General features: G+C 37.6%; 3 protein-coding genes across 8 annotated transcripts; 1 reads left to right on the top strand and 2 right to left on the bottom strand.

Annotated features, from left to right (window-relative positions):
- Window positions 1-3,347: 3,347 nt before the first annotated feature.
- aldh18a1 (aldehyde dehydrogenase 18 family, member A1) lies at window positions 3,348-15,007 on the top strand. Of its 4 annotated transcripts, none has more exons than XM_077200565.1 (18): window positions 3,348-3,850; window positions 4,446-4,555; window positions 6,147-6,298; window positions 6,407-6,556; window positions 7,082-7,186; window positions 7,274-7,432; window positions 7,942-8,032; window positions 9,875-9,999; window positions 10,098-10,242; window positions 10,343-10,416; window positions 10,582-10,681; window positions 10,777-10,997; window positions 11,245-11,382; window positions 12,194-12,389; window positions 12,511-12,632; window positions 13,467-13,653; window positions 13,839-13,934; window positions 14,025-15,007. In XM_077200565.1, the coding sequence occupies exons 2-18, from the start codon at window positions 4,465-4,467 to the stop codon at window positions 14,219-14,221; spliced, it is 2,349 nt and encodes a 782-aa protein (XP_077056680.1). In that variant the 5' UTR covers window positions 3,348-3,850; window positions 4,446-4,464; the 3' UTR covers window positions 14,222-15,007. The 4 variants fall into 4 exon arrangements, with proteins under 4 accessions (XP_077056680.1, XP_077056681.1, XP_077056679.1 ...); XM_077200566.1 differs by having other exon boundaries at window positions 3,368-3,850; window positions 7,274-7,426; XM_077200564.1 differs by having other exon boundaries at window positions 3,720-3,850; window positions 6,078-6,298; window positions 7,274-7,426.
- A 3,787-nt stretch (window positions 15,008-18,794) lies between these two features.
- On the bottom strand, window positions 18,795-20,394 carry crygmx (crystallin, gamma MX). Of its 3 annotated transcripts, none has more exons than XM_077201251.1 (3): window positions 20,371-20,394; window positions 19,565-19,807; window positions 18,795-19,070 (listed from the first exon to the last, which is right to left on the bottom strand). In XM_077201251.1, exons 1-3 carry the CDS (start codon window positions 20,392-20,394, stop codon window positions 18,795-18,797), a joined length of 543 nt encoding a protein of 180 aa, XP_077057366.1. The 3 variants fall into 3 exon arrangements, with proteins under 3 accessions (XP_077057366.1, XP_077057368.1, XP_077057367.1); XM_077201253.1 differs by having other exon boundaries at window positions 20,386-20,394; XM_077201252.1 differs by lacking the exon at window positions 20,371-20,394 and adding an exon at window positions 20,053-20,076.
- A 684-nt stretch (window positions 20,395-21,078) lies between these two features.
- On the bottom strand, window positions 21,079-22,536 carry crygmxl2 (crystallin, gamma MX, like 2). The gene is made up of 3 exons (XM_077201254.1): window positions 22,528-22,536; window positions 21,792-22,034; window positions 21,079-21,351 (listed from the first exon to the last, which is right to left on the bottom strand). Exons 1-3 carry the CDS (start codon window positions 22,534-22,536, stop codon window positions 21,079-21,081), a joined length of 525 nt encoding a protein of 174 aa, XP_077057369.1.
- Between the last annotated feature and the right edge of the window lie 394 nt (window positions 22,537-22,930).

The following is a 22,930-nucleotide window of genomic DNA, read 5'->3' as shown; positions in this document are numbered from 1 at the left end:
TAATCAAGTGCCTCATCTTGTTTCCATGTGATTTTTTTGGAACAATGTAATTGGACCGAAATATCTGATTAGAGAAAAAATAGCAGATGTGTTCATAGGAAACATTTGAAAGGGAGCGCCTATCACCTTGCATCCTCAGAATATAGTATACAAAGACTATTCAATGTTACTGGGTTGGACAACATAAACTTTATCTGTGACCTTCCCATTAATAAAAAAAGAAAAAAAAGAACCTGTGCTTTTCAGTCATTCTCCCAAAGACCTTGAATATTACGGAGTTTCTCACAAATTTATAATTTCCGAGACATCATCAATGATTGTTAGAAATATGTGGTTTTAGGATTGGGTCAAAAAGTGTATCCAACCATTTCTGCACAGATCTGTGTATATCTATTCATGTCATGGTTTGAAGTGTAACTGGCAAAGTATTATTAAACGAACCCCCACTAATGGCACTAACCGTTCTTCAAAAAGTAAACTGAAATCTTTGCAAATGGTGACTCAGATCCAGCAGGCTCACTAATGGCTGTTTGGTAATGATGTCAACCATCTGCTTCCCACATGGAGAAACTCTCTTCCCTTCAAAAAGGTTTTCTGCTACACATTAAAAGGAGCATTTGTGGTACACAACTTGGACAATAAGTATGCACCCAGTCAGTTATATTGATTTTCAATCAATAAATTAATTTTGAGCTCATCACAATTCCTGAAGAACACCAGTGTTTCATAATAATAAAAGAATGAAACAAAACTCGATTAGCATTTCTTTCAGAATGAGGAAAAAATGCAGATGTTCCTGTTGCTCCTGTTGCTATGCCGCAGGAAATTATCTTTGGTCCTACTTATTAGACACCAGTCAGCACTTTTGTTCTCTGCACTCTTCACATTCTTCTGAAATAATGGATTTTCTCAGCATATATGAAGTCTATTTAAAGAACACATTCAGCACAGATGTCATTCTCATTTGATGTATATAGATAAAAGAGTGCATAATGGGATGAAATAACTATATTGTGAATTAGATTATTTCTGTGTGTTGTGAGTGGTACTCTGAAATAGGTTTTTCAACTGTTTAGACATTAAGGAGCTGTTCAGTTCATTTTTTTTAGGCTAATCATGCATGGCCCATTTTCCCCCACTTTACAACTTCATCCATCAATTCAATTCTACACTGTAAACTGCATTAAAAAACAAAACAAAAAAACAACAACATGATATTTATTGCCTTTAAACCAGTGTGCAGTTGCATAAACTGCTTCGACTAGTCTTGTCTTAAATTAGTCATCTACTTTTTTTCTTCAAGACTGGTCATATTTTTTTAAGTCACCTATTTAAGTTACATAAAAAGGGTTGTGTAACATGGTTTTGGATTTTGTTTAAGTTTCATGTTTTTTATTTAACATAAATGTATACAAAAACAATGACTTGACTTGACTAACAAGGAGAACCTGTGCATAATCAAACAATGAACCAGTGAGAACATGACACATAGACAAGGGAACCAATCAGAACAAGACACATGGACAGGGGAAGCACATGGCAGGAACATGAAACATGGCTAAAGCAAACTACTAAATAAAAGACATGAAAACAAACTTGAACCAAAACCCAACCAAATGTGACAGGTAGATTGTACAATTTGAATTGGGAAAGTAGGACGGATTATACCCCTTGGTTAACTGCTAGTTGTTCAAACTAGTTTAGTTTATGCAACTGGCACTCAGGTTTTCATAGTAGAAGATTTAGGGTTTCATCTATGTCTAAACTGACAAACATGTGAGTTGTGCCAGGTGTTTCACTCTGGAACTTGTCTCAGATGTAGATACGGGATAAGAGCTTTTAACTAAGAATGTGGAAAATAAATAAAACCTGTCCAACATCTGGATTGTATTGTCTAAGGTGTCCTTGTCAATGATGTGCTCCTTTAAATTGAGTCATGATGATGTGAGGCCATATGGATCATTCCTGTTATGCATATTTTCATGTCCCAATGATATATGTTTCAAACTCACAATTATGAAATGTGGAAAAATCAAGTCAGGTTTATATTTAATTACAATATTGTCTGATATCACCAATTTATTAATATTGATATTTATCTTTTTTTTTTCATGTTTTTCTTTCTCAATACCTCACTAGGTATTTATTTATATCCTGTTAATATTTTTCTGCTATTGTATAAATAAGCTATTCTTATTAAAGGTGAATTGCATTGACCAGAGCATACTGTAGTTATGAAAGTCTACATATTCAAAAGTTCCTGAGCTGTTAATACAGGTGAATACAACAGGAATGCCCCACATTGTCCAATATTCAATAAATAACTAATTTAATTTATATCAATAAATATTTTTTTCTTATGAGCAAGACAAAACATTACTTTTATCTATTTTTTTATAGATCAATTTACAATAGAAATAATTGCCATTTTAGTACCGCCTATGGAGTCTGGAATACATCACAGCTCAGGCCTATTTAAATGACTATTTTATATTTGAAAGGGATAGTTCACCCAAAAATGAAAATGTTGTCATCATTGACTTACCTCATGTTGTTCCAAACATGTATGAGTTTCTGGTGAACACAAAAGAAAAATATTTTGAAGAATGTTGGTAACTAGACGTTGACTGTAGCCATTGACTTCCATAGTAGGGGAAAAAAAATACTATGGAAGGTAATGGCAACGTCAAATGTCTGGTTACCAACATTCTTCAAAAAATCTTCTTTTGTGTTCAAAAGAAGAAAGAAACTATGGTGGCTCGGCCAGTAGTGCACAACACAACAAAATTTAAAGAGCAAACATCCCAACACAACGAAATTAAGCCACAACGAAATGAATCCACAACACAATGGAAATGAGCCACAACACAATGGAAAATGGAAAACACAACAGAAATGAGCCACAACACAACGGGAAATGTAGCTACAACACAACGGAAATAAGCCACAAACAAACGGAAATATTTTGTGGATTCATTTCATTGTTGTTGTGGATTAATTTCGTTGTGTTGTGGCTTAATTTCGTTGTGAACTTTTGCTTTTGAAATGTCGTTGTGTTGTGCACTACTAGGCCACCGTAAGAAACTCTACAGGTTTGGGACAACATAAGGGTGAGTTAGTTAAATTTTTACATCATTTTCATTTTTCAGTGAACTATCCCTTTAATGATTCATTCATGAACGGCTGGAATAAGAACTGGGCCACCAACCCTCTAAAGACATAAGAAAACTATGCAAAATATCAGCGTTAACAATGGTCCATTGCCTATGTCCGACCTATGTGTCCGACCCGGTCCGGGTTTAAATCTAACGCATGCGCAATGTCACAAATTTCACTGCTGCGCATGCGCATTAACCGAAGGTATCCCATTCTGATGGGTATGGTGTTCCGTCAGAACACCGTCCCTTGGAAATGATGACGACCGGTCTAATCAGTGTACCTTGATGTTTACACGTCGCCCTCTAGTGCTGGAGATTATGATTCAAACCCATGGTGGCAACAACTTTTGACATTGTGCCTGCGATACCGACAAAAGTACTGCATTCTGACCTTTATTGACATTTTAGAAGATTATTATTATTATCGTTTATTATTAAAATTAGACAGTAATTTTTGCGAAGGTTGTGTATGTTAGGTAACAAGCGGCGCATCCAAGCGACCGTAAAAATATTTTGTGAATCGTAACGTTCTCGGCGTAAAGTTTAGTACGTACGCTCGTTGCGTATCAACGTGGATGAACGTCAACATGGCCGAATCCATGAGAGCAGCTCCTCAGAGTTGATGTGGCACTGAAGAGCAGCAGTGGCAGTGAGCTTGAATTGAATCAGTAATATTTATTTAGCAGATTAAGGTATGTAAGATGGTATTTACACATTGAGATATTGCACGATCGCTTTTGCATTAGAAATGTCATGTTGGGCCATTTATTCTTCCTTCTTGCATCAGCCAACGTGTCTGAAGAAAGTTTACTAAAGAAATAAGACGTGTTGTTCATTAACGTTACTGTCTTTATTGATTGCGTTCATTAATTGATTATTGTAACTGTTTCCTGAACCTCGTTGTCTTTTAATATTGTTAAATATTATTCTAGATATCATGCACTTAGATCTTGTATGCACAAAACGTATTAAATGTCGTATTAATATTTTTTTTAAAAATCAAACCCTGGTCACAACTTTCCTTCAGCACAATTATGCACCTGTCTTTGAATTTAAATGGTTTGTAACGTTACTAGGTCATTTGGGTGTTGAATTCATGTTATATATCAAGCTTTTGTTTACATTTACATTCAGTTTAAGAAATTATGATCACATAATATCTCACATAATTCATTTATGTTGGGGGACTTGCCTAGTTGGGGGACTAGACTAAGCGAATTGATTAGATGAATTAATTTATTTTTTTAAAAATTTATATCTGAAATATAAATATCTGGGTTGTTTTAGTTGTACAGATCTGGTCACCATGTATCTCCAGAAGATGTTCTCATGTTCTCGGCTTTTAGCGAGACCAAATGCTCTGCAAACCATCAGAAGAGCTGCTTCACAAGGCAAAAGTAAGTACTTGTGTATTATTTATGTGCCTTGTATCCCATACCTCTTTAAAGAAAGAAAAATATGTTGGGTAATATAAAGAAAAGTTTGCAACACTGACTGACTGCCCCGACCGGTATATCAGTATATACTTCCTTGTTTCTTATTTATTGAAATCAGTCAGTAATTAAAATATGGAGATGCAAGTAGTTGTTTCATGACCCTTGCTCCTAATTTACAGCACGTCTGTCTGTCTCATTCACTGGGTCAGTGCTCATCATTGAGTTCTGTCCTGTCAGCGTTTGGTTGTGCTGTCTGGCTTTGCTGATGTGGCACCTTTTAGCATGTTATTTTCTTTCATAAAGAATGTGGCGGGGCTTTGGTGGGCGCTGTACTTTACAAGCTCACAGCTTTGTGAATGGCTTGTCCCAGATTTCTGTTCTCTTCATTTGATTGCTTTGACTTTGATTCCAGATAACTTTTGTGACTGCACTGACATAATGTAGCATTTTTTTATTTAACCTCTGTAATGTGAAATTTAGGAGTTAAAATTATATTCACCTGGAATTTAATGAAGGGCAAGACTTACGTTTATTCGTTGAAAGTTGTTTGGGTCATGTAAGTTAGACCGTAATAATGTTATTGGTTATTGTTATTTTTCCCCTGCTAAAGAGCCTTTGTTTACATCAGCATAAGAGAAGCAGAGGAAGTTATTACATTTAAGATTATGATTATTATAGTTTATGAGAACATAATGAGAGCATTGATGAATTTTGTATAATAAGACCAGGGATATTTAATAAGTAAAATATAGTCAACATTGATTTCATGCTTTGTTTAATTTTCTGGAATCCCATAAAGACCTACATTTGTTTTCAAGTACATTTTCACTTAGCTTTCTTTGATGTAAAGGGTGTGATTTCAGATTCACTGTTTTTACTCAACTTTTTTTCTTTTTTACATTTAGACTTTTCGCCGCCATGTAAAACTCATTTAAAGTATTTAACAATTTTTAACTCTTAAATTTAATCTTTTTAGTCTCAGAATATATATTTAAAAAAAAACTTTTCATACTATAAATTACTCTACACTTGTAGCATTTAAAACGGTTGAACATTAAAAAAACATTTAAATGTTTGAATTACTAGACAGGGGACATTAAATATTTACTTCTCAAATGATTTGATAAGTAAATATAGTCAATTATGACTTTTACTGTCTTTAAATCAGTTTTTTTCTTTTTTGGAATACCAAGGGGACCAGCACAGTGTTCATTTGTTTACATTTATGCATTTAGCAAACAAAAAATAGAGGAACATAAGCAATTTGTCAACGGTATTCATAGTATACAATGCCATTTGTTACATTATGGACATGCACTTCATACTTCCTGTTTTCTCTGCTTGTCTCTCACCATTTCCCCATTATTCTGATATTCATCGGTGATACAATCAGTGCACACTAACACAATCCATGTGTACCTACGGCTTTCCTGCATGGCATGGCTCCTCATTGGGTTCTTTCCCGGCTCTCTCTCCCATGCAGATCCCTCTTCCTTTCCATTTCTCACACTCCATGCTGTGCGTCAGTGGAGTAATGTGCCTTTTTTTACAGTGCCACTGGCACGGGCGCACGGTAAGTCATTTGCCCACCGCAGTGAGCTGCGCCAGGCCAAAAGAATCGTTGTCAAGTTGGGGAGTGCCGTCGTAACCCGCGGCGACGAGTGCGGCCTCGCTTTGGGCCGACTTGCTTCAATAGTAGAACAGGTAAAGGATTTTCAAATAAGTCTGTGATGTAACCATTTTACTAACAAGAAGGCGTTATGCAATATTTCAATGTTGACACAATATGACTCTGAATTTTGATTGTTTAAGGTGGCCGTGCTTCAGAATCAGGGTCGAGAGATGATGATCGTGACCAGTGGCGCTGTAGCATTTGGAAAACAAAGGCTGAGGCATGAAATTCTTCTCTCACAGAGCGTCAGACAAGCCCTGCATTCAGGCCAGAATCAGCTCAAAGATATGGTGAGGGCATACAAATTTGTTTACAATTTCTTTGGTAAATTTCTTTTTTTAAATGCTTTAAACAAAAATACAATGTTATGTTAAATGTATAGAAAATTCAGTTTCAATTACTCACACTCATTTCATTCTAAATGAGAAGACTTTTTCAACTTCTAAACACAAACCTTTTTAAATCTAATTGTAGAAAAATCTAATTGTAAGTCCGTTCCCCCTAAACTTAGATTCTTTGTTCATAAAGAGATCGTAAAAGAAATGTATATGAATCGAGTGGTTTAATGCAAGGCTCCTGAAGAGACAGTCACTTCATATGATGAACGGATTTAATTTAGGCTTTTATTCACATATAAACATTGATCATAGCACACAAATAGATCACATCAAATATGGTAAATTAAACCGTACCGTACTACTAAAGCCATACTTGCCTGATGTGTGAGAACAAATGAACAAACCTCACTGGTTCTCTCGTACGTCAAGCTATCCTTTTAACTTTAAGAATTAAGAGGAATGTGTTTCCTCTGTCAGGCACTGCCGGTTCTAGAGGCGAGAGCGTGTGCCGCTGCGGGACAAAGTGGGCTTATGGCTCTGTATGAAGCAATGTTCACTCAGTACAGCACCTGTACAGCCCAGGTACATACACACACTCACATATGCATGATGCCACTTCAAAATATATTCTTATTCATATTTTAATGGATTTTTTTGTTGTTGCTTCAGATCCTGGTTACAAATCTGGACTTTCACGACGACCAGAAAAGACGAAACTTGAACAGCACCCTTCACGAGTTGCTGCGTATGAACATCGTTCCCATTATCAACACCAACGATGCTGTGGTGCCTCCCCCAGAACCCAACAGCGACCTACAGGGGGTAAATGTGGGTACAGAGCAAAATGAATAGGGAGATAGTCCTCCCAGCAGCCTTGCCTGCCATCCTCTTCCGTTTGGAACTGCATGCTGGGAGGGGGCTTTACAGATGCATGCTGGGAGTCAGAGCAGAGCAATATAGAGGCTTGATCTTTGTCTTCTGCACGGTTGCAGCCTGAGGGTTTTTCCATTCCTGTAGAAACTGGAATGAAACTAACATTACTTAATTCACAGTACTGTCGCTTACTCTCTGAACTCATCTATACTTGCTCTATCATGCACTGGCTGCGGCTTCTAATGTGGTTTCATGTGGAATTCTGCCTTTTCATAGACTAGACAGAGTCATTGTTCATCACACCCATTTTATTGTTATAGTTTAGTGATAAATGCTGAACAGAGCTTGAAATATAGAGATGATGTCTTGCTTTGTGGGTTTTAAAAGACAAGGGCTATTTTCTCTAATTTGCTCTTTTGAGACAATTTTTTTCACACTCTGTATTTCTCTTTTTCATTCTGCAGGTTATCAGCATCAAGGATAACGATAGTCTTGCAGCGCGGCTTGCCGTGGAGATGAGGGCAGATCTTCTCATCGCTCTCTCTGATGTAGAGGGTGAGATTTCAGATTGAATGTTTAGATCATTTCCATACTTGTTAAAGGGTAAGTTTGGCGTTTTACAAGTAAAGCCCTGTTTTAAGATCGTTTCTGATGAAATCGAATGGTTAAGATTAAAATTTGGACAAATGCCGCTGTCCCGAGAATTTTAGGTATATTTAGCTAACACAAAAACCTAAAATTCTCGGGACAGCAGCATGTGTCCAAATTTTAATCTTAACCGTTCGATTTCATCAGAAACAATCTTAAAACAGGGCTTTACTTGTAAAACGCCGAACTTACCCTTTAGGGCCCCAAAATACTTCAATAGTCATTTAGACTATTTCAACAAAATCAGGCAAAAACTGTTTGAAGACTGGATTAATAATGCTGAAAGTTCAGCTTTGTCATCACAGGAATAAATTACATTTTAAATATATTCAAACAGAAAACAGTTATTTTAAAATTGTCATAATATTTCACAATATTACTTTTTTAGTATTTTTAATTAAATAAATGCAGCCTTGGCGAGCAGAATAGACTTATTTTAAAAAACATTAAAAATCTTACCATCCCAAACTCTTGAACGGCAGTGTATATATACATATGTGTATATATATATATATGTGTGTGTGTGTGTGTGTATATATATATATAGGTCCTTCTCAAAAAATTAGCATATTGTGATAAAGTTCATTATTTTCCATAATGTAATGATATGGTTCTCTGTAGCCCAGGTCAGGCGCTTCTGCCACTGTTTCTGGGTCAAAAGTGGCTTGACCTGGGGAATGCGGCACCTGTAGCCCATTTCCTGCACACGCCTGTGCACGGTGGCTCTGGATGTTTCTACTCCAGACTCAGTCCACTGCTTCCGCAGGTCCCCAAGGTCTGGAATCGGTCCTTCTTCACAATCTTCCTCAGAGTCTGGTCACCTCTTCTCGTTGTGCAGCGTTTTTTGCCACACTTTTTCCTTCCCACAGACTTCCCACTGAGGTGCCTTGATACACCACTCTGGGAACAGCCTATTTGTTCAGAAATTTCTTTTTGTGTCTTACCCTCTTGCTTGAGGGTGTCAATGATGGCCTTCTGGACAGCAGTCAGGTCGGCAGTCTTACCCATGATTGCGGTTTTGAGTAATGACACAGGCTGGGAGTTTTTAAAAGCCTCAGGAATCTTTTGCAGGTGTTTAGAGTTAATTAGTTGATTCAGATGATTAGGTTAATAGCTCGTTTAGAGACCCTTTTCATGATATGCTAATTTTTTGAGATAGGAATTTTGGGTTTTCATGAGCTGTATGCCAAAATCATCAGTATTAAAACAATAAAATACTTGAAATATTTCAGTTGGTGTGCAATGAATCTAAAATATATGAAAGTTTAATTTTTATCATTACATTATGGAAAATAATTAACTTTATCACAATATGCTAATTTTTTGATAAGGACCTATAGATAGATAGATATAGATATTGTATGGTCATTTAAAAGTTCAGTACATTTTTTGAAAGGAATTCATTTTTTTATTCAGCAAGGATGCATTAAATTAATCAGAAGTGATAGTAAAGACACAATGTTACTTACGATTTCAAATAAATGCTAAAAAAAATGTGTCGATGGATATTTCATCCTATGGTATTATATTAAAAAAAATAAGATAATATTTTGAACTATAAAATGAAGCCAAAAATTAACATTAAAGGGAAAACTTCAATGACTAAGAGTCAGTCTTTTTCATGCAGTTGCAATTGATGCAGGCTGAAACTTTCCAGACTGAGTAAACAATGGCAGGCTATACATTTTTGGTTGAAATCTTTCTTAAGCTCAACTGTTTACTCTCTGTCCTCTTTTGACACTTATTTAGGCCTTTACGACAGCCCACCGGGGTCAGATGATGCCAAGCTCCTGGATACATTTTACCCTGGGGACCAGCATTCCATAACCTATGGCACGAAGTCCAGGGTTGGCATTGGAGGAATGGAAGCTAAGGTATTATTACAGAAAGGGGATCTGATATAGAAACACAATGTAGCTTTTGATAGTATGAATGCCTAAAAATGACAGTCTGTGCGTTCTCTAAACTTTAGGTGAAAGCTGCCCTCTGGGCTCTCCAAGGTGGGACTTCTGTTGTAATTGCTAATGGTACACACCCCAAAGTCACAGGTCATGTGATCACTGACATTGTTGAGGGCAAAAAAGTGGGAACATTCTTCTCAGAGGTCAAGCCAGCTGGTAAGTTATCTCATGTTCTACTGAATCAGTTTTCGTCTGGCATGATTTGTTTATCCCTGTCTGTTAAAAGTCCTCAGATGCCACTTTTCTTCATCCACAGGCCCTACAGTTGAGCAGCAGACAGAAATGGCTCGCTCTGCTGGCAGGACACTTGCTTCCCTTGAACCAGAGCAGGTTAGCTAAAAATTTAAACCACTATTTTAAATGACTGTCTGGAATCATGTGTGCCTATTTTCCCAGAAACCATTGAATCATTGCATTAAAATGAAATATTCTGGGTTATTTTCATCTTAACGTCTATAGACAGCACCTGTGACAAATCATTCTGTTTGTCCACAGAGAAGTGACATCATCTGTGCATTTGCTGATCTCCTCACCGAGAGGAAAGACGAGATCTTATCTGCCAACAAAAAGGACATGGAGCATGCTGCCAGCACAGGTAACAGGAAGTGATTGCTTCTCTCCAGACCATTTGCAATGTAATTTCCCCCAATTGGAGTTGCATATCAGTCAGTTTTATCTGTGATGTTACAGGTCGTCTGTCTCCAGCCTTGCTGAATCGACTCAGTTTGTCATCATCAAAGCTGAACAGTCTGTCCATCGGTCTGCGCCAGATCGCAGTCTCCTCTCAGGACAGCGTTGGCAGGGTTCTGCGAAGAACCCGTGTGGCAAACAACCTGGACCTGGAGCAGATCACCGTCCCCATAGGAGTACTGCTGGTCATCTTTGAGTCACGGCCAGACTGCCTCCCTCAGGTCAGGTGCACAAAATGCATGCCTATATATAAATAATGTTATGTTTTGGTTTCCCTGTTTGTGAGCATCTTTATGTTTGGGCCATTGGGTGGTGCTTAAAAATCTGGGCTGAAAACAGAAAAGTTGTTGGTTTCAAACCCGACAGTAGCCAAGGCTCCAGGTTGCTCCATTGAGATTGAGAAACCAGCATGTGTACTGTCATGTTTTATAAACCTGCTAAATTACTAAATGTTGTTTATCTCAACAGGTTTCTGCTTTAGCCATTGCAAGTGGAAATGCTCTTCTGCTGAAAGGTGGCAAAGAGGCAGCCCACACAAACCGCATCCTGCATGAGCTCGCCCAGGAGGCCCTGTCCATACATGGAGTGAAAGACGCCATCCAGCTGGTAAATGAAACACTTTTGCACAGTAGATTTTCAACACACACACACACACACACACACACACACACACACACACACACACACACACACACACACACACACACACACACACACACACACACACTACTGTTCAAAAGTTTGGCATTAGTACTATTTTTTTTTTGTTGACAGAAGTCCCAATAAAAAATAAAGTAAAAACAAATATTCTGTAATAGTATTACAATTAAAAATACTGTTTTATATTGTAATATATATCTTAAAATTTAATTAATTCCCGTGATGGCAAAGCTGAATTTTCAGCAGTATTAATTCAGGCTTTAGTGTCACATTTAATATTAATAATGTTGAAAACTTTTGCTGCTCTTCAAATTTTTTGTGGAAACCGTGACACATTGTTTTCAGGATTCTTTGATAAATAAAGGGTTCAAAAGAACTGCTTTATTTGAAATCGATATTGTATGTAACAATATACATGTCTTTACTGTAACTTTTGAACAATTTAATGCATACTTGCTGCATATTAGTATCAATTAAAAAATATATTGACCTTCTGATTGGCATTGTGTATGTATATGTATACAGTTGTAATTAAAACTATTCAACTCCCATTGCAAATCAGGTTTATTGGCAAAATTTACAGAATTTCAGCTGATTGCAAAGAACAAATCAAGCAAAAGTAATTGAAATAGAACACAACAAATGTTGAAGTGTATTCAAATGTTTCAACATGTATTCAATGCAATGGGCATTGAATAATCTTGATTACAGCTGTATATGTATATTAGTCATTTAAGAATGATATATTTTGTGGTAGGTGAGCACGCGTGAAGAGGTGGAGGATCTGTGCCGTCTGGAGAAGATGATTGATCTGATCATTCCCCGTGGCTCCTCTGAGCTAGTCAGAGATATTCAGCGTGCAGCGAAGGGCATCCCTGTTCTTGGTCATAGTGAGGGGATCTGCCATGTTTATGTGGACCATGAGGCCAGTATTGACAAAGCCATTAAGATCAGTAAGACTGCCAATGAAGATTTACTAGTGTGGATTATGTTTATAAAGTACAACTATGTGGGATTTTTTTATTTATTGTTTGTAACGGTATAAATTACACTAGTTATGTTTCATCTTTCTAGTCCGAGACTCCAAATGTGACTACCCTGCAGCCTGTAACGCCATGGAAACCCTGTTGGTGCATCGAGATCTTCTCAGAACGCCAGTGTTTGATCAGATCATCGACATGCTGAGAACAGAACATGTAAGACTGTCAATGGCTATGTTTCCATTCAAAGTTACTCATTTAACTTGTACGCAAAATTAGAATATCACAAAAAAAAATTGCGAAGCACTGTTTCCATTCCATGTGTTCAAGAGAACAAAATCATCACTTCCTGGGAAATTGCCGCAAAATATCTTTAAAAAAGGTTGCTGGAAAGCCACTGTGGCTCTTTTATGTTACATCATAAATGACTTGTGCAGGCTTGCGCAGACGAAATGCAATAAACACTGTCGTGCTATTCAGATGCCTGATGTTTGTGAATGCAATCGTGAAACAGTTCAGGGAGGTCATTATACCAAATCATTTTGATGACAGACTTCAGCTCGGGCATTTTAGAATAACTAAAACGACTTTTGAGATGCCGTGCAATGAAACCGATCCACTGGTTAGTCCAGTTATCCAATCACATTCTCTGTTGAGGCAAAGTCACGCGAGTTGTTTTGTTGTTGTTGCTCATCGATAGATTTATACAGTATATGTGTTTCCATCATAGTTAAAACACGTCTTATCGGATTTTTTAACTTTTTAATTCATATTTTTCATTTTTTTAATAGAAAGTTCCAACAGCATTTATTTGAAATATTATTTTATAACATTATAAATGTGTTCACTGTCACATCAATTTAATGTGTCCTCGCTGACTATAAGTATTAATTTCTTTAAAAAAAAAAAAAAAATTAATGGTAGATCTCACTATTACTGTTTTTTTGTTTTTGTAGGAACAGGCTATTTTATTTTTCTGCATATTACAAAATGATAGTCTATGTTTATTACTACATGTTCTTAAAATGATTGATGATTTGACCCCTGTAGGTGAAGATCCACGCTGGCCCCAAGTTTGCATCCTACCTGACCTTCAGTCCATCAGAGGTGAAATCTCTGCGTACCGAATACGGGGATCTGGAGTGCTGTATCGAGGTGGTGGACAGTATGCAGGAGGCTGTTGATCACATTCATAAATATGGCAGTTCCCACACTGATGTTATTGTCACGGAAAATGGTAAGGCTGTCCTTTAGTGGTGGATAATCATGTATGATAAATCTAGAGGCTTTACTGAGAAAATAGCAGTGCTGTAGTGACATCTAGTGGAAACATTGTTGCTGCTTCCATACATGCATTGACATCTAATTTTAAAAACGTATTTAATCAATGATTTATCTTTATTTTTCATATGCTCTGTGTAGAGGAAACAGCAGAGCAGTTCCTTCAGCAATTGGATAGTGCCTGTGTCTTCTGGAATGCCAGCTCACGGTTTGCTGATGGATATCGTTTTGGTCTAGGTAGGTCTCTTTTTTTATTTTCCCCCCCAAACACTTAATTTAAATATTTCCCTTTTAATTGCCTAATAATGACCCTGTGGCGTTTTGAAGGTGCGGAGGTTGGCATCAGCACGGCCCGTATTCATGCCCGTGGGCCTGTGGGGTTGGAAGGGCTTCTCACTACCAAGTGGGTCTTACGGGGCGAAGGCCACACAGCTGCAGACTTCTCTGAGCAGGGCACCATGACGTATCTGCACGAGAATCTTCCAGTGGCGCAGCTTCTTCCTGGACGCAGAACCACCAGCTAGAGCTTTTAAGCAAAACTCACCCAATTAAAGACTCCATCAGGCGGTGTATTTCGATTAAGTGCGAATACATGGAAAATCATACGTGGATAGAGAGCTGTTCTGTAAACCCATAAATTTAAGAGCCTTTATAGCTAATTTCCCATAATTTGGACTGTCTCAAGGGGCAAAGAGACTTCACTTCAAGTTAGTCAAGTGTATCCTGTTCTCAGTACATACCAGTTGAACTCAAAGCTATGAAAAAACACACGAAAGGTCATGCCACACAGACGGATAAGGGATTTTGCTTAAAGCCTTGATCCATCTTTTGTTCATGTTGTAATTTTTGTTATGATTTGTGCGTTGTATTATGTTTCTTTGAGTAGCGAAATGTTTCATGGCAAATATAATGACAATTCCACCCCAATACTGAGTTAATGAAAAGAGACTTCCCGAACTGCCAATGTTATATTTATGTAATATTTAATATTTGAAATCCAGTAGCAATTTCAAAATGACATTTCCTGGCACAAACGAGAGCATTAAAAATGTGTGCTGAATTACAGCATATTGTGTACACATAATTTCGAACATAATAGGGAAATAATTTTTTTCATATGGCATACTGCTTGTCATATACAACATTAAATAATAAAACTGTATTTTTATGGAAAAATAACCATTTTCATGTGGCATAGTGCTGGTCATATAAGACAAATGTATTATTAATGAAACAAGAAACTACTTTTTTCACACTGCTTTGTCATGTCAGTTGCTTTTATTGAAAAGAAAACAAAGGAAAAACATAAATTTCCTGTTCTTCTCCTTTTTTTAATATTCGTTGCCTTTAAATCATAAAAAATGCGCAGCACTGTAGATATTTCACTGTTACTGCTGTAAAATTCATCAGGGACAGACAGACTTTGTCCTGAACTGCTACAGAAGGCCTTGTTATGTTTACTTAAAAGTACTATAACGCTCCACAAAATAGTGATGCTTATGGTGAGAAGAGTGTTCTGAAGATGTTCACAATTTTTGTATGTAGAATAAATTTCTTCTTTTTTTTGTACTTTCCAAATGCTTCTGGATACATTCGACGCTTCTGATAAAGACCTGAAAGTTTAATTTGTACCTGAAAGATGTTTGGAAAAAGATTTAGGGAGGATGCTGACATCGGGGCCATTTTGAACTTGATTAATAATCTTTCTTGAGTGCAGTTCAGTGTGGGAAACATCAAGAGGCTGTTCTGTAGGGAGAGAGAGACTTGCCAAGCACTAAGTGGGACATGGAAGAGTGAAAACAATACTACAGAGGATTAATTATGTTGCTATTAGGAAAGAAGAGACTGCGAGAAGACTGAGGCTTGCCATGAAAGTGCCAGTGCCTTTTGACTTACGAATTCTTTTTATTCTCCAAAATATGCGGTTTACGCTCAATGAGCCTTCATCAGGAACTAAAAAGATCCAGAGATGAAGAGAAACAGTCTAATTCATGTGTTATTGTGTTCCAACTTTACTGTGTAAGATCTATGATCAATGACTTTTGATTGAAAGAGGTTAAAAAAATGCTCAAATGAGGAGAGTGTTACTGCCAGAACAGGAGATGAAAATACAGGTGCAGCTTTAAGAAAGCATATTTATAACTAACACACTTTTTGTAAAGTAAAGAGCGTTGACCCTTAAAATTGTATTTCAGATTAATTTTGTCAGTGCAGTTTTATTAAGTTTAAATTATGACTGCTAAATAATTCTTGATTTGGTGTTACATCAACCTGCGCACCAAATGTCACATGTCAAGGTCTAAGTTGAGAGTTTAGGGTATATGGAAATGAAACAAGCCATCGGACCTTCACAGTCAGTACAGCTTTAATTGAACATTACTTGAGGCGAAAACTCATATTTCTTGTGTTTCCTTGATCTTTAGAGACTAAAACGTGCTCCCTGCAGAGCCAAATTATTTCAAATGTATAATTAATCGTCAAAGTTATTTATTAATTTGTAGCTTTGCCAATTATGGGCTTCTAATTAAAAATTTCAATAATTGATATTTATCTCTGAAAGGGCTCGGTATCCATTCCTTATGAAAAATGTATGAGTTGAGAAATGGACTTGGTTTTGTTTTGTGTTCTGAGAGAGCTGGATGCTTGGGGCTAGGACCAGGCCACTTTGACTTTTCCTTTTTGAGTCTGCATTGCCCTATGATGTGCTGCTAATATGGGGCCTCTTTCATGGGCCCAAAGCATCTGCTAGACATCATATGATCTTATTAAAGTCTTCTGCTCTCCCATCCTCAGATACCCTTTTTTTTTGTTCCTTAATAATTCAGTTCAAAGAACAAGCTCCTGTTTCCTTAATAATTTTCTTTTGTCTCTTGGGCACAAGATGACGTCATGCACCATCAAGGCAATAGGTACGGAAGGCCAAAGGGGCCAAAACGTGTGAAACTAACATGTTAACGCATAATTACGTGATTTACGCGCAGGTTTTAAAATTAACAGCCGCCAAATGTGGGTAAAAAATCAACCGTGGTGGGTAATGCTGCCAAATCACTAGCCAATTTGGCGTGTTACTTATTATGTTTACTCAATTTGGGTCTGATTCATGAAACATTCATAAATATACGAGTAAATATGTGAGTGATTTGCACGTAAAGAGACCTTCCCGAAAACTCTTCTCCTGATTCACAAATACTTCGTAAACGTTAGATGTGATAGTGAAATGTGTGTGTGTGTGTTAATTAATTCCAATCAGTCGTAAATGGTATGCGCGTGCACGTTCATTCTCAATTACCATAAATCCCGCCCATTAAATCCGACTGACAACTATATATGGGCATCATATTATGACATGAATGCGAATGAAAAAGAAAAATTTCTCAGATGCAGAAATTTAAGTTTTATTATCAGAAGTTCATTCAAAACGCCACATTTTATTTTCAAGCGTACGTGGCGTATCGGGTCCTAAAAAAAAGGAAGCTTGTCAGCATATTACAGATGCAGTCAATGGAGTTTCATCTGTTAATCGAACATTCCCAGAAGTGAGAAGAAAATGGTTCGACATTAAGCTTGAGAGTTAAAAACGAATTAGTTCACTTCGGAAAAATCGTATTAAAACTGGAGAAGGACCACCATCGCAGATGCTATTACTGGCTCTCATAATAAGAAAAACAGTATGTAATTACTATATATAATATTTTTTCAGAATGCTGTGTAAATATGTACCCGATTAAGGTGAATTAAAATGCAGTCTTATTAATGAGCAAAACATTCGGATGTTAAGCGGCCTATTTACGCGTGGTTGGGAGCAGGTGTAGATTTCTTGCGTACCAACTAACATTTGGAAAATACGAACATTTTAATGAATCCGAAAATTTACGCCAGAACCACTTTACACACGATTTACACAAAAATTCGTTCTGCTCGTGTTTCATGAATGAGACCTTTTGTGGGGGAAGTTTGCAGTAGCACCTCAATGCAGTACATGAGATCCACGGGGAGGAGTCGGATCAAGATCCAAGGGGTGGAGATGGGTAGGATTATGGTTGGGTTTAGGGATGAGGGGTGTGTTTAGGGATCAGGGGGCGGAGTTGGCTAGGTTTAGGTGTATGTAAGGTGGGAGGAGTTGGATCTGGATCCGACTCCTCCCCGTGGATTTCATGTTCCGCAGTGAGAACCATCTCGAAGTTTGTGTATAATCTGCGCATATCTGGCTTACTTGAACGTGCACGTCACTTTGCAACAAATAGTGGAGCATTTATTAATTTGCATTGAAGCAAAAGCGAAGATTAAAAAGCATTTGGTTAACAGAAAACATTTTTTGATGTTCTTATGTACTGTATCGATCTGTCTACCTAAAACATTTTGGGTGATGAGGATGAAAGAGGAAGGAGGAGACAGATGGTTGGATTTTGTTTGAATAAGAAATTAATATATGAAATCCAAATTATATATATGTATATTATATATATATATATATATATATATATATATATATATATATATAGGCTAAGCTGTGACATTAATTTGGTTTCTTTTTTCTTTTGGCTAAGTTCTGAAAGGCCGGTAACTTAAAGGTTGTGTAGCCAAATTGGCTGTTGAGTGAAAAAGTTAATTTGAAACCCTGTTTAATACATAATTACGTGCAAACGCATAATTGCGTGTAAATGTGGAAATTACACGTTAACACGTAAATTACGTGTACGATGTTAGTTTCGCACGTTTTGGCCCTGTTGGCTTTTCATAAATGGATGACATATACTCATACGTCAACGTTTTGATGTTTTCATTCACTGCATTGCATTCAGATTGTACAAATATCATTTGTTTGATTTTAATAAATTTTTTCCTTTATTTCCAGTTGTAGTTGGGAAGGGAAGGGAAGGGTGCTGATAAAATACACAGTTTGCTCGGTCAACAGTGCTAAAGGAGACAGATAGCATTACTTAAGCCAGGCTGAACGGCACTTGTGCCGGATTACAGCAAGCATAACAAATACATTCAGCACGACCACTTCGAGGTGATTGAAGGTTAGACATAGTAACTGCATGGACAGGCAGTGCTGTTGACACATTGGGAGAGGTGGCTGCGTGATTTGAATCTTCAGTTAAGGTCAGTCACACGTCGCAGGGAGCCCATGGTAGGACTTGGACTGCCCCACTCGACGTGCCTCCTGTATTCACCAGGACGCAGGAAGAACTGGCGGCCAGTGTAGTTGGGGTGCTCATGGAGCATCCAGTAGCCCTCCAGGACATTGACAGAAGAGATGTCTCCGTTGTGGAATCGCTGACGCAGATCAGGGCAATCTTCCTTCAGCTCCATTGCCTGACCACCGAAATCGGAGCGCTCAAAGATCTTCATCCTGTAGTTTCCAGTGTACTGAGGAAGAAACAAACAGTATTATATATATATATATATAGCTATATAAAGGTTATGTTTAAAGGTGAAAGTTTCTACTACTCTGTTTATGCATTTGTAACTTAATTCCCTCCAAAAATGTAAAGCATTGCTCTGATTGATCAGCCTGACATGGCAACATTCCATCAGCCAATAGCCTGAGTATGGGGCGGGATCTATTCTGGCAGACCAATGGCAGACAAGGTGAGTGTTACCTGTAAACCTGTTTGTTTTATATATTTTGCTATTAAGAACATAATATAAACTGAGTAAACATCTGAAATCTTTAAAGACAAAAATATCAAATAAAAGTACAAAATATTCAAAGAAGAACCATTATTTTGGTGAGCTAGTTCATCACAACATAGCCTAACCACTAATATTTTGATGCAAAGTGAAAAATATTGCCTATCATTCTAGATGCTTTTTAAATAATACTATTGTCGACTAATGCTGATTATTCAGTAAAGACTCACGGAAGGAACCATGCGGCAGGAGCGAATGCAGTCGTTGAATCCAGCCCAGTGCTTGAAATCAGGGTATTCGCCCTTAGACAGCATGTACTGATATCCAGAAAAGTTGGGCTTCTCGTAGGCCACCCAGCTTCCACTATCTACTCGGATGGAGTTGCAGCGAGAAAAGTGAGTCTGCATGTCAGCACAGTCTCCACTGCACTCATAGTGACGGCCCTGGAAGCTTTTGTCTTCAAAGAAAGTAATCTGTTGGATGTTGTAATGAAAGACAAATACAGGATTAAAGGTTCATTTTAAGTTTGAAGTTACACTTTTTCTTGAGCTTATTATCAGATTTTTACATACATTTGATATAGAAAAACTGAAATGTTCAAACATATTACCTGAACACAACAGGACTATCTTAGGCTAATAGCAGTCTGTTTTTCAATTAGTTTCATTCCACTTTATTGTTGGAATCAAGCTAATTAGTAACAGAATATGATGGGTACAGTAAAGATCCCTTGTTTTTTCATTACCAATGTTAGCTGAATTTGCATTTCATTCCATTATTTTGTCCATGAAATACCCTTAGTGCAAACATGTATGATTATAACTCAAATTACTACACACTAAATTAAGTAGGGTTAGAAGAACTGTTTCCAAACATATAACACGCTAAAAACATAATAATCACTGCAATACTTATCCAATCATAGACTCTTAAGCATTTGCCTATTTAAATCCAAACTGGGACTTTTTTTGGCCGGGTAGTGTATTTAGAAGTTAAAAGCATGCTTTTAGTTTAGATCCGTATAATTTACAGACACTGTTTGGTCACTTACCTTGCCCATTGTGACTGTTCTCCGAGTGGACCAAACCATTTCTGAGGTCAGGACCTCTTTATAGACCCAGCATGGATCAGGGCTTTGTGTGTGACTCACAAAACTCTGTCTGGTCAGCACAATGTGTTCTATAGAGTAAATGCGACTGTAGATCTGCCAGCATGCATTGTGTCTTTGCAAGCTTTGTGCTTTCTCTCTCTCTTTCCAAAGACAGCACCACTGCACTTTTTAGTGCTTGACAAAAAAGTTGCAAACTCTGCTTTTAGTTGCTTCAGGGCTTTATATTTAAATGGAATGAACTAGCAGGGCACATAAATGAGGATTAAATGGTAATATGAAACTGGGATATTAATTGATTTAAACAAGATTTAATTGAATTGTCCTCTCAGATGGGCACAAAGTTCTTAATTTTTTTTTTATCAGCTTGTTTTATGGTTTGGAATGAGATTAAAATAAATTCTTCAACCACGTCAGATTTATAAAGTTTAGTTTGGCTTGGAATCGCAATCTTTTTTTCATGTGCATTGGGCAGCGGATCAGTGGATCCTCATTCGAAAGAGGCAAACAGAACAAACTATTTGTTTCCTTCGCTACAGAGTAATGCAAAGTTTATTGAAGAAAAGACAGCATGTGAGAACTGTTTTAATTGGTTTTAATGTCTTTAATGGTTAAAAAAACAGACCGCTTTTACATTTAACTGCTCCTCATTCTCCTAAAGGAGCCAATCATGGGATTCATGCAACCCCAGTCCATGCAGGCTCTGTACTCTCCGGGCCTCAGGAAATACTGACGTCCTCTGTAGTTGGGGTGCTCGTAAAAGACCCAGAAGCCCTCCATACAGTTACTGGAGTAGATGCCGTGGTGGCCAAAACGGTCGTAGACATTGGGGCAGTCGTCTGTGAACTCCATCATGTGTCCGTGCATTTCAGGCCTGTTGTAGATTCTCATGCGGTAGGCTCCTCTGTACTGTTGTGTGGGGAGAAAAAAACAGCAGTTAGGCTCAATAATCAGGGCAATGCAGACAGATTTGAAAGACCAGTTGTCAGAACGTTAGGGAGGCGAAACTCTGAATTCTTCATGTCGCTGTTGAGACTGAGCCTTTGAACATGACTTCCTGCTGCACTGCTGTTTCAAGGATTTTCAAGTAGACGTTTAGTCATTTTTGTCGAACAAACTCTAGTGACAGTGTCATGATTCTTCCACTGCCAAAAACAGAGATGAATGGAATTATGATGAGCTGCGCAGTCATTGGAGTGTGTCTTGCTCCATTTCAAATAACTAACGCTCCTGGTGGACCTGTGAACCCCTGCATATATGAATTACTTCAAACGGCTCGTTGATTGACGTTGCTTTTTTTAAAGGTGTCTAACTGTGTGAAATAAAACCCATCAGTTTGATTGACTTACTGGGGGGAACATCTGACAAGATCTAATACAATTGTTGAAGCCCATCCAGTGGTGAAAGTCAGGATACTCCCCACGGCCCAGGACGTACTGATACCCCATATAGTTGGGCTTCTCGTAGCCCACCCAATGACCCCCCATAACCCGGATGGAGTTGCAGCAGTTGAAGTGCCTGTAGGTGTCATAGCAGTCAGAAGAGCACTCGTAGGAGCGCCCCTGGAAGTTGCGGCCTTCGTAAAAGATGATCTGATGACAGAAAAGCAATGATTTCAAAAGCCACAGCAGGTGGAAAGGATGTTAGCAAGGATCAGAGAAAAAAATTCATGTAAGTTAAGTCTTTGAATGAATATCCTGATTCATTTAGTCCAGTTTTAGATATTATATGCATTGTATGGGCCTATATATATTATCTTGTGAGTGAAAATAATATACAGCTGTGTTATGGTTTATAGTCAAGTCATGAGAAACCATGAGTTTGGGATTCCATCAATATGTAATATATAAATTCATGTAAAATTGGATTTTGTAACGTCCCTTTGTATAATTTGAGATGCATTTGTGGAGTCTTATTCTGCTATCTTCTATCTAGCTTGACAAGCACATTTAATACTGTATGATTTTCAGGTCATTTCTAGCTAATGTCCCTTTTGTAGTATATAAACATATACTATCTTGATGTGAATGGCAATTTAAACAGTCAGTGTCACTCTAACTTTAAGGTACCACTATCAGCGCCTACCTTTCCCATGATTGCAGAGCAGGATGTCCACGCCGTTCTGCCGTACTGCCACAGAGGTCCCGGTGGACCTTTTATACTCTTCTACAGATGTAGCCAGAGGCACATCACAGAGACTAGTTTACCTTTGAAAACGTCACAGACCTTTCCCATTATTCATTTCTCTAAAAACAACTAAAGCCACACTCCCATTATTCCCGAATGCTAGAGTTTACCTATACAAATTCCGCTCACCTCATGAGCCTTACCAGCAAACCATGCCTTGTTCACCCATGACCTGGTGATGTGCTCTTTTCACAACTGGCCACAAAAGGTTTAAGAGGTACTATAACAGGCCTTATATGGAACAATGTGTAGTAAAAATGGCATGTAAACAATTTTTAACTGAGTGCACAAGTTTCATTTG

Source organism: Siphateles boraxobius, unplaced genomic scaffold, assembly GCF_051911475.1.
Source record: "Siphateles boraxobius isolate OS27281-9 unplaced genomic scaffold, OSU_SipBor_1 46, whole genome shotgun sequence".
Taxonomy (NCBI): domain Eukaryota; kingdom Metazoa; phylum Chordata; class Actinopteri; order Cypriniformes; family Leuciscidae; genus Siphateles; species Siphateles boraxobius.
This window is presented reverse-complemented; position numbering and strand designations above follow the sequence as displayed.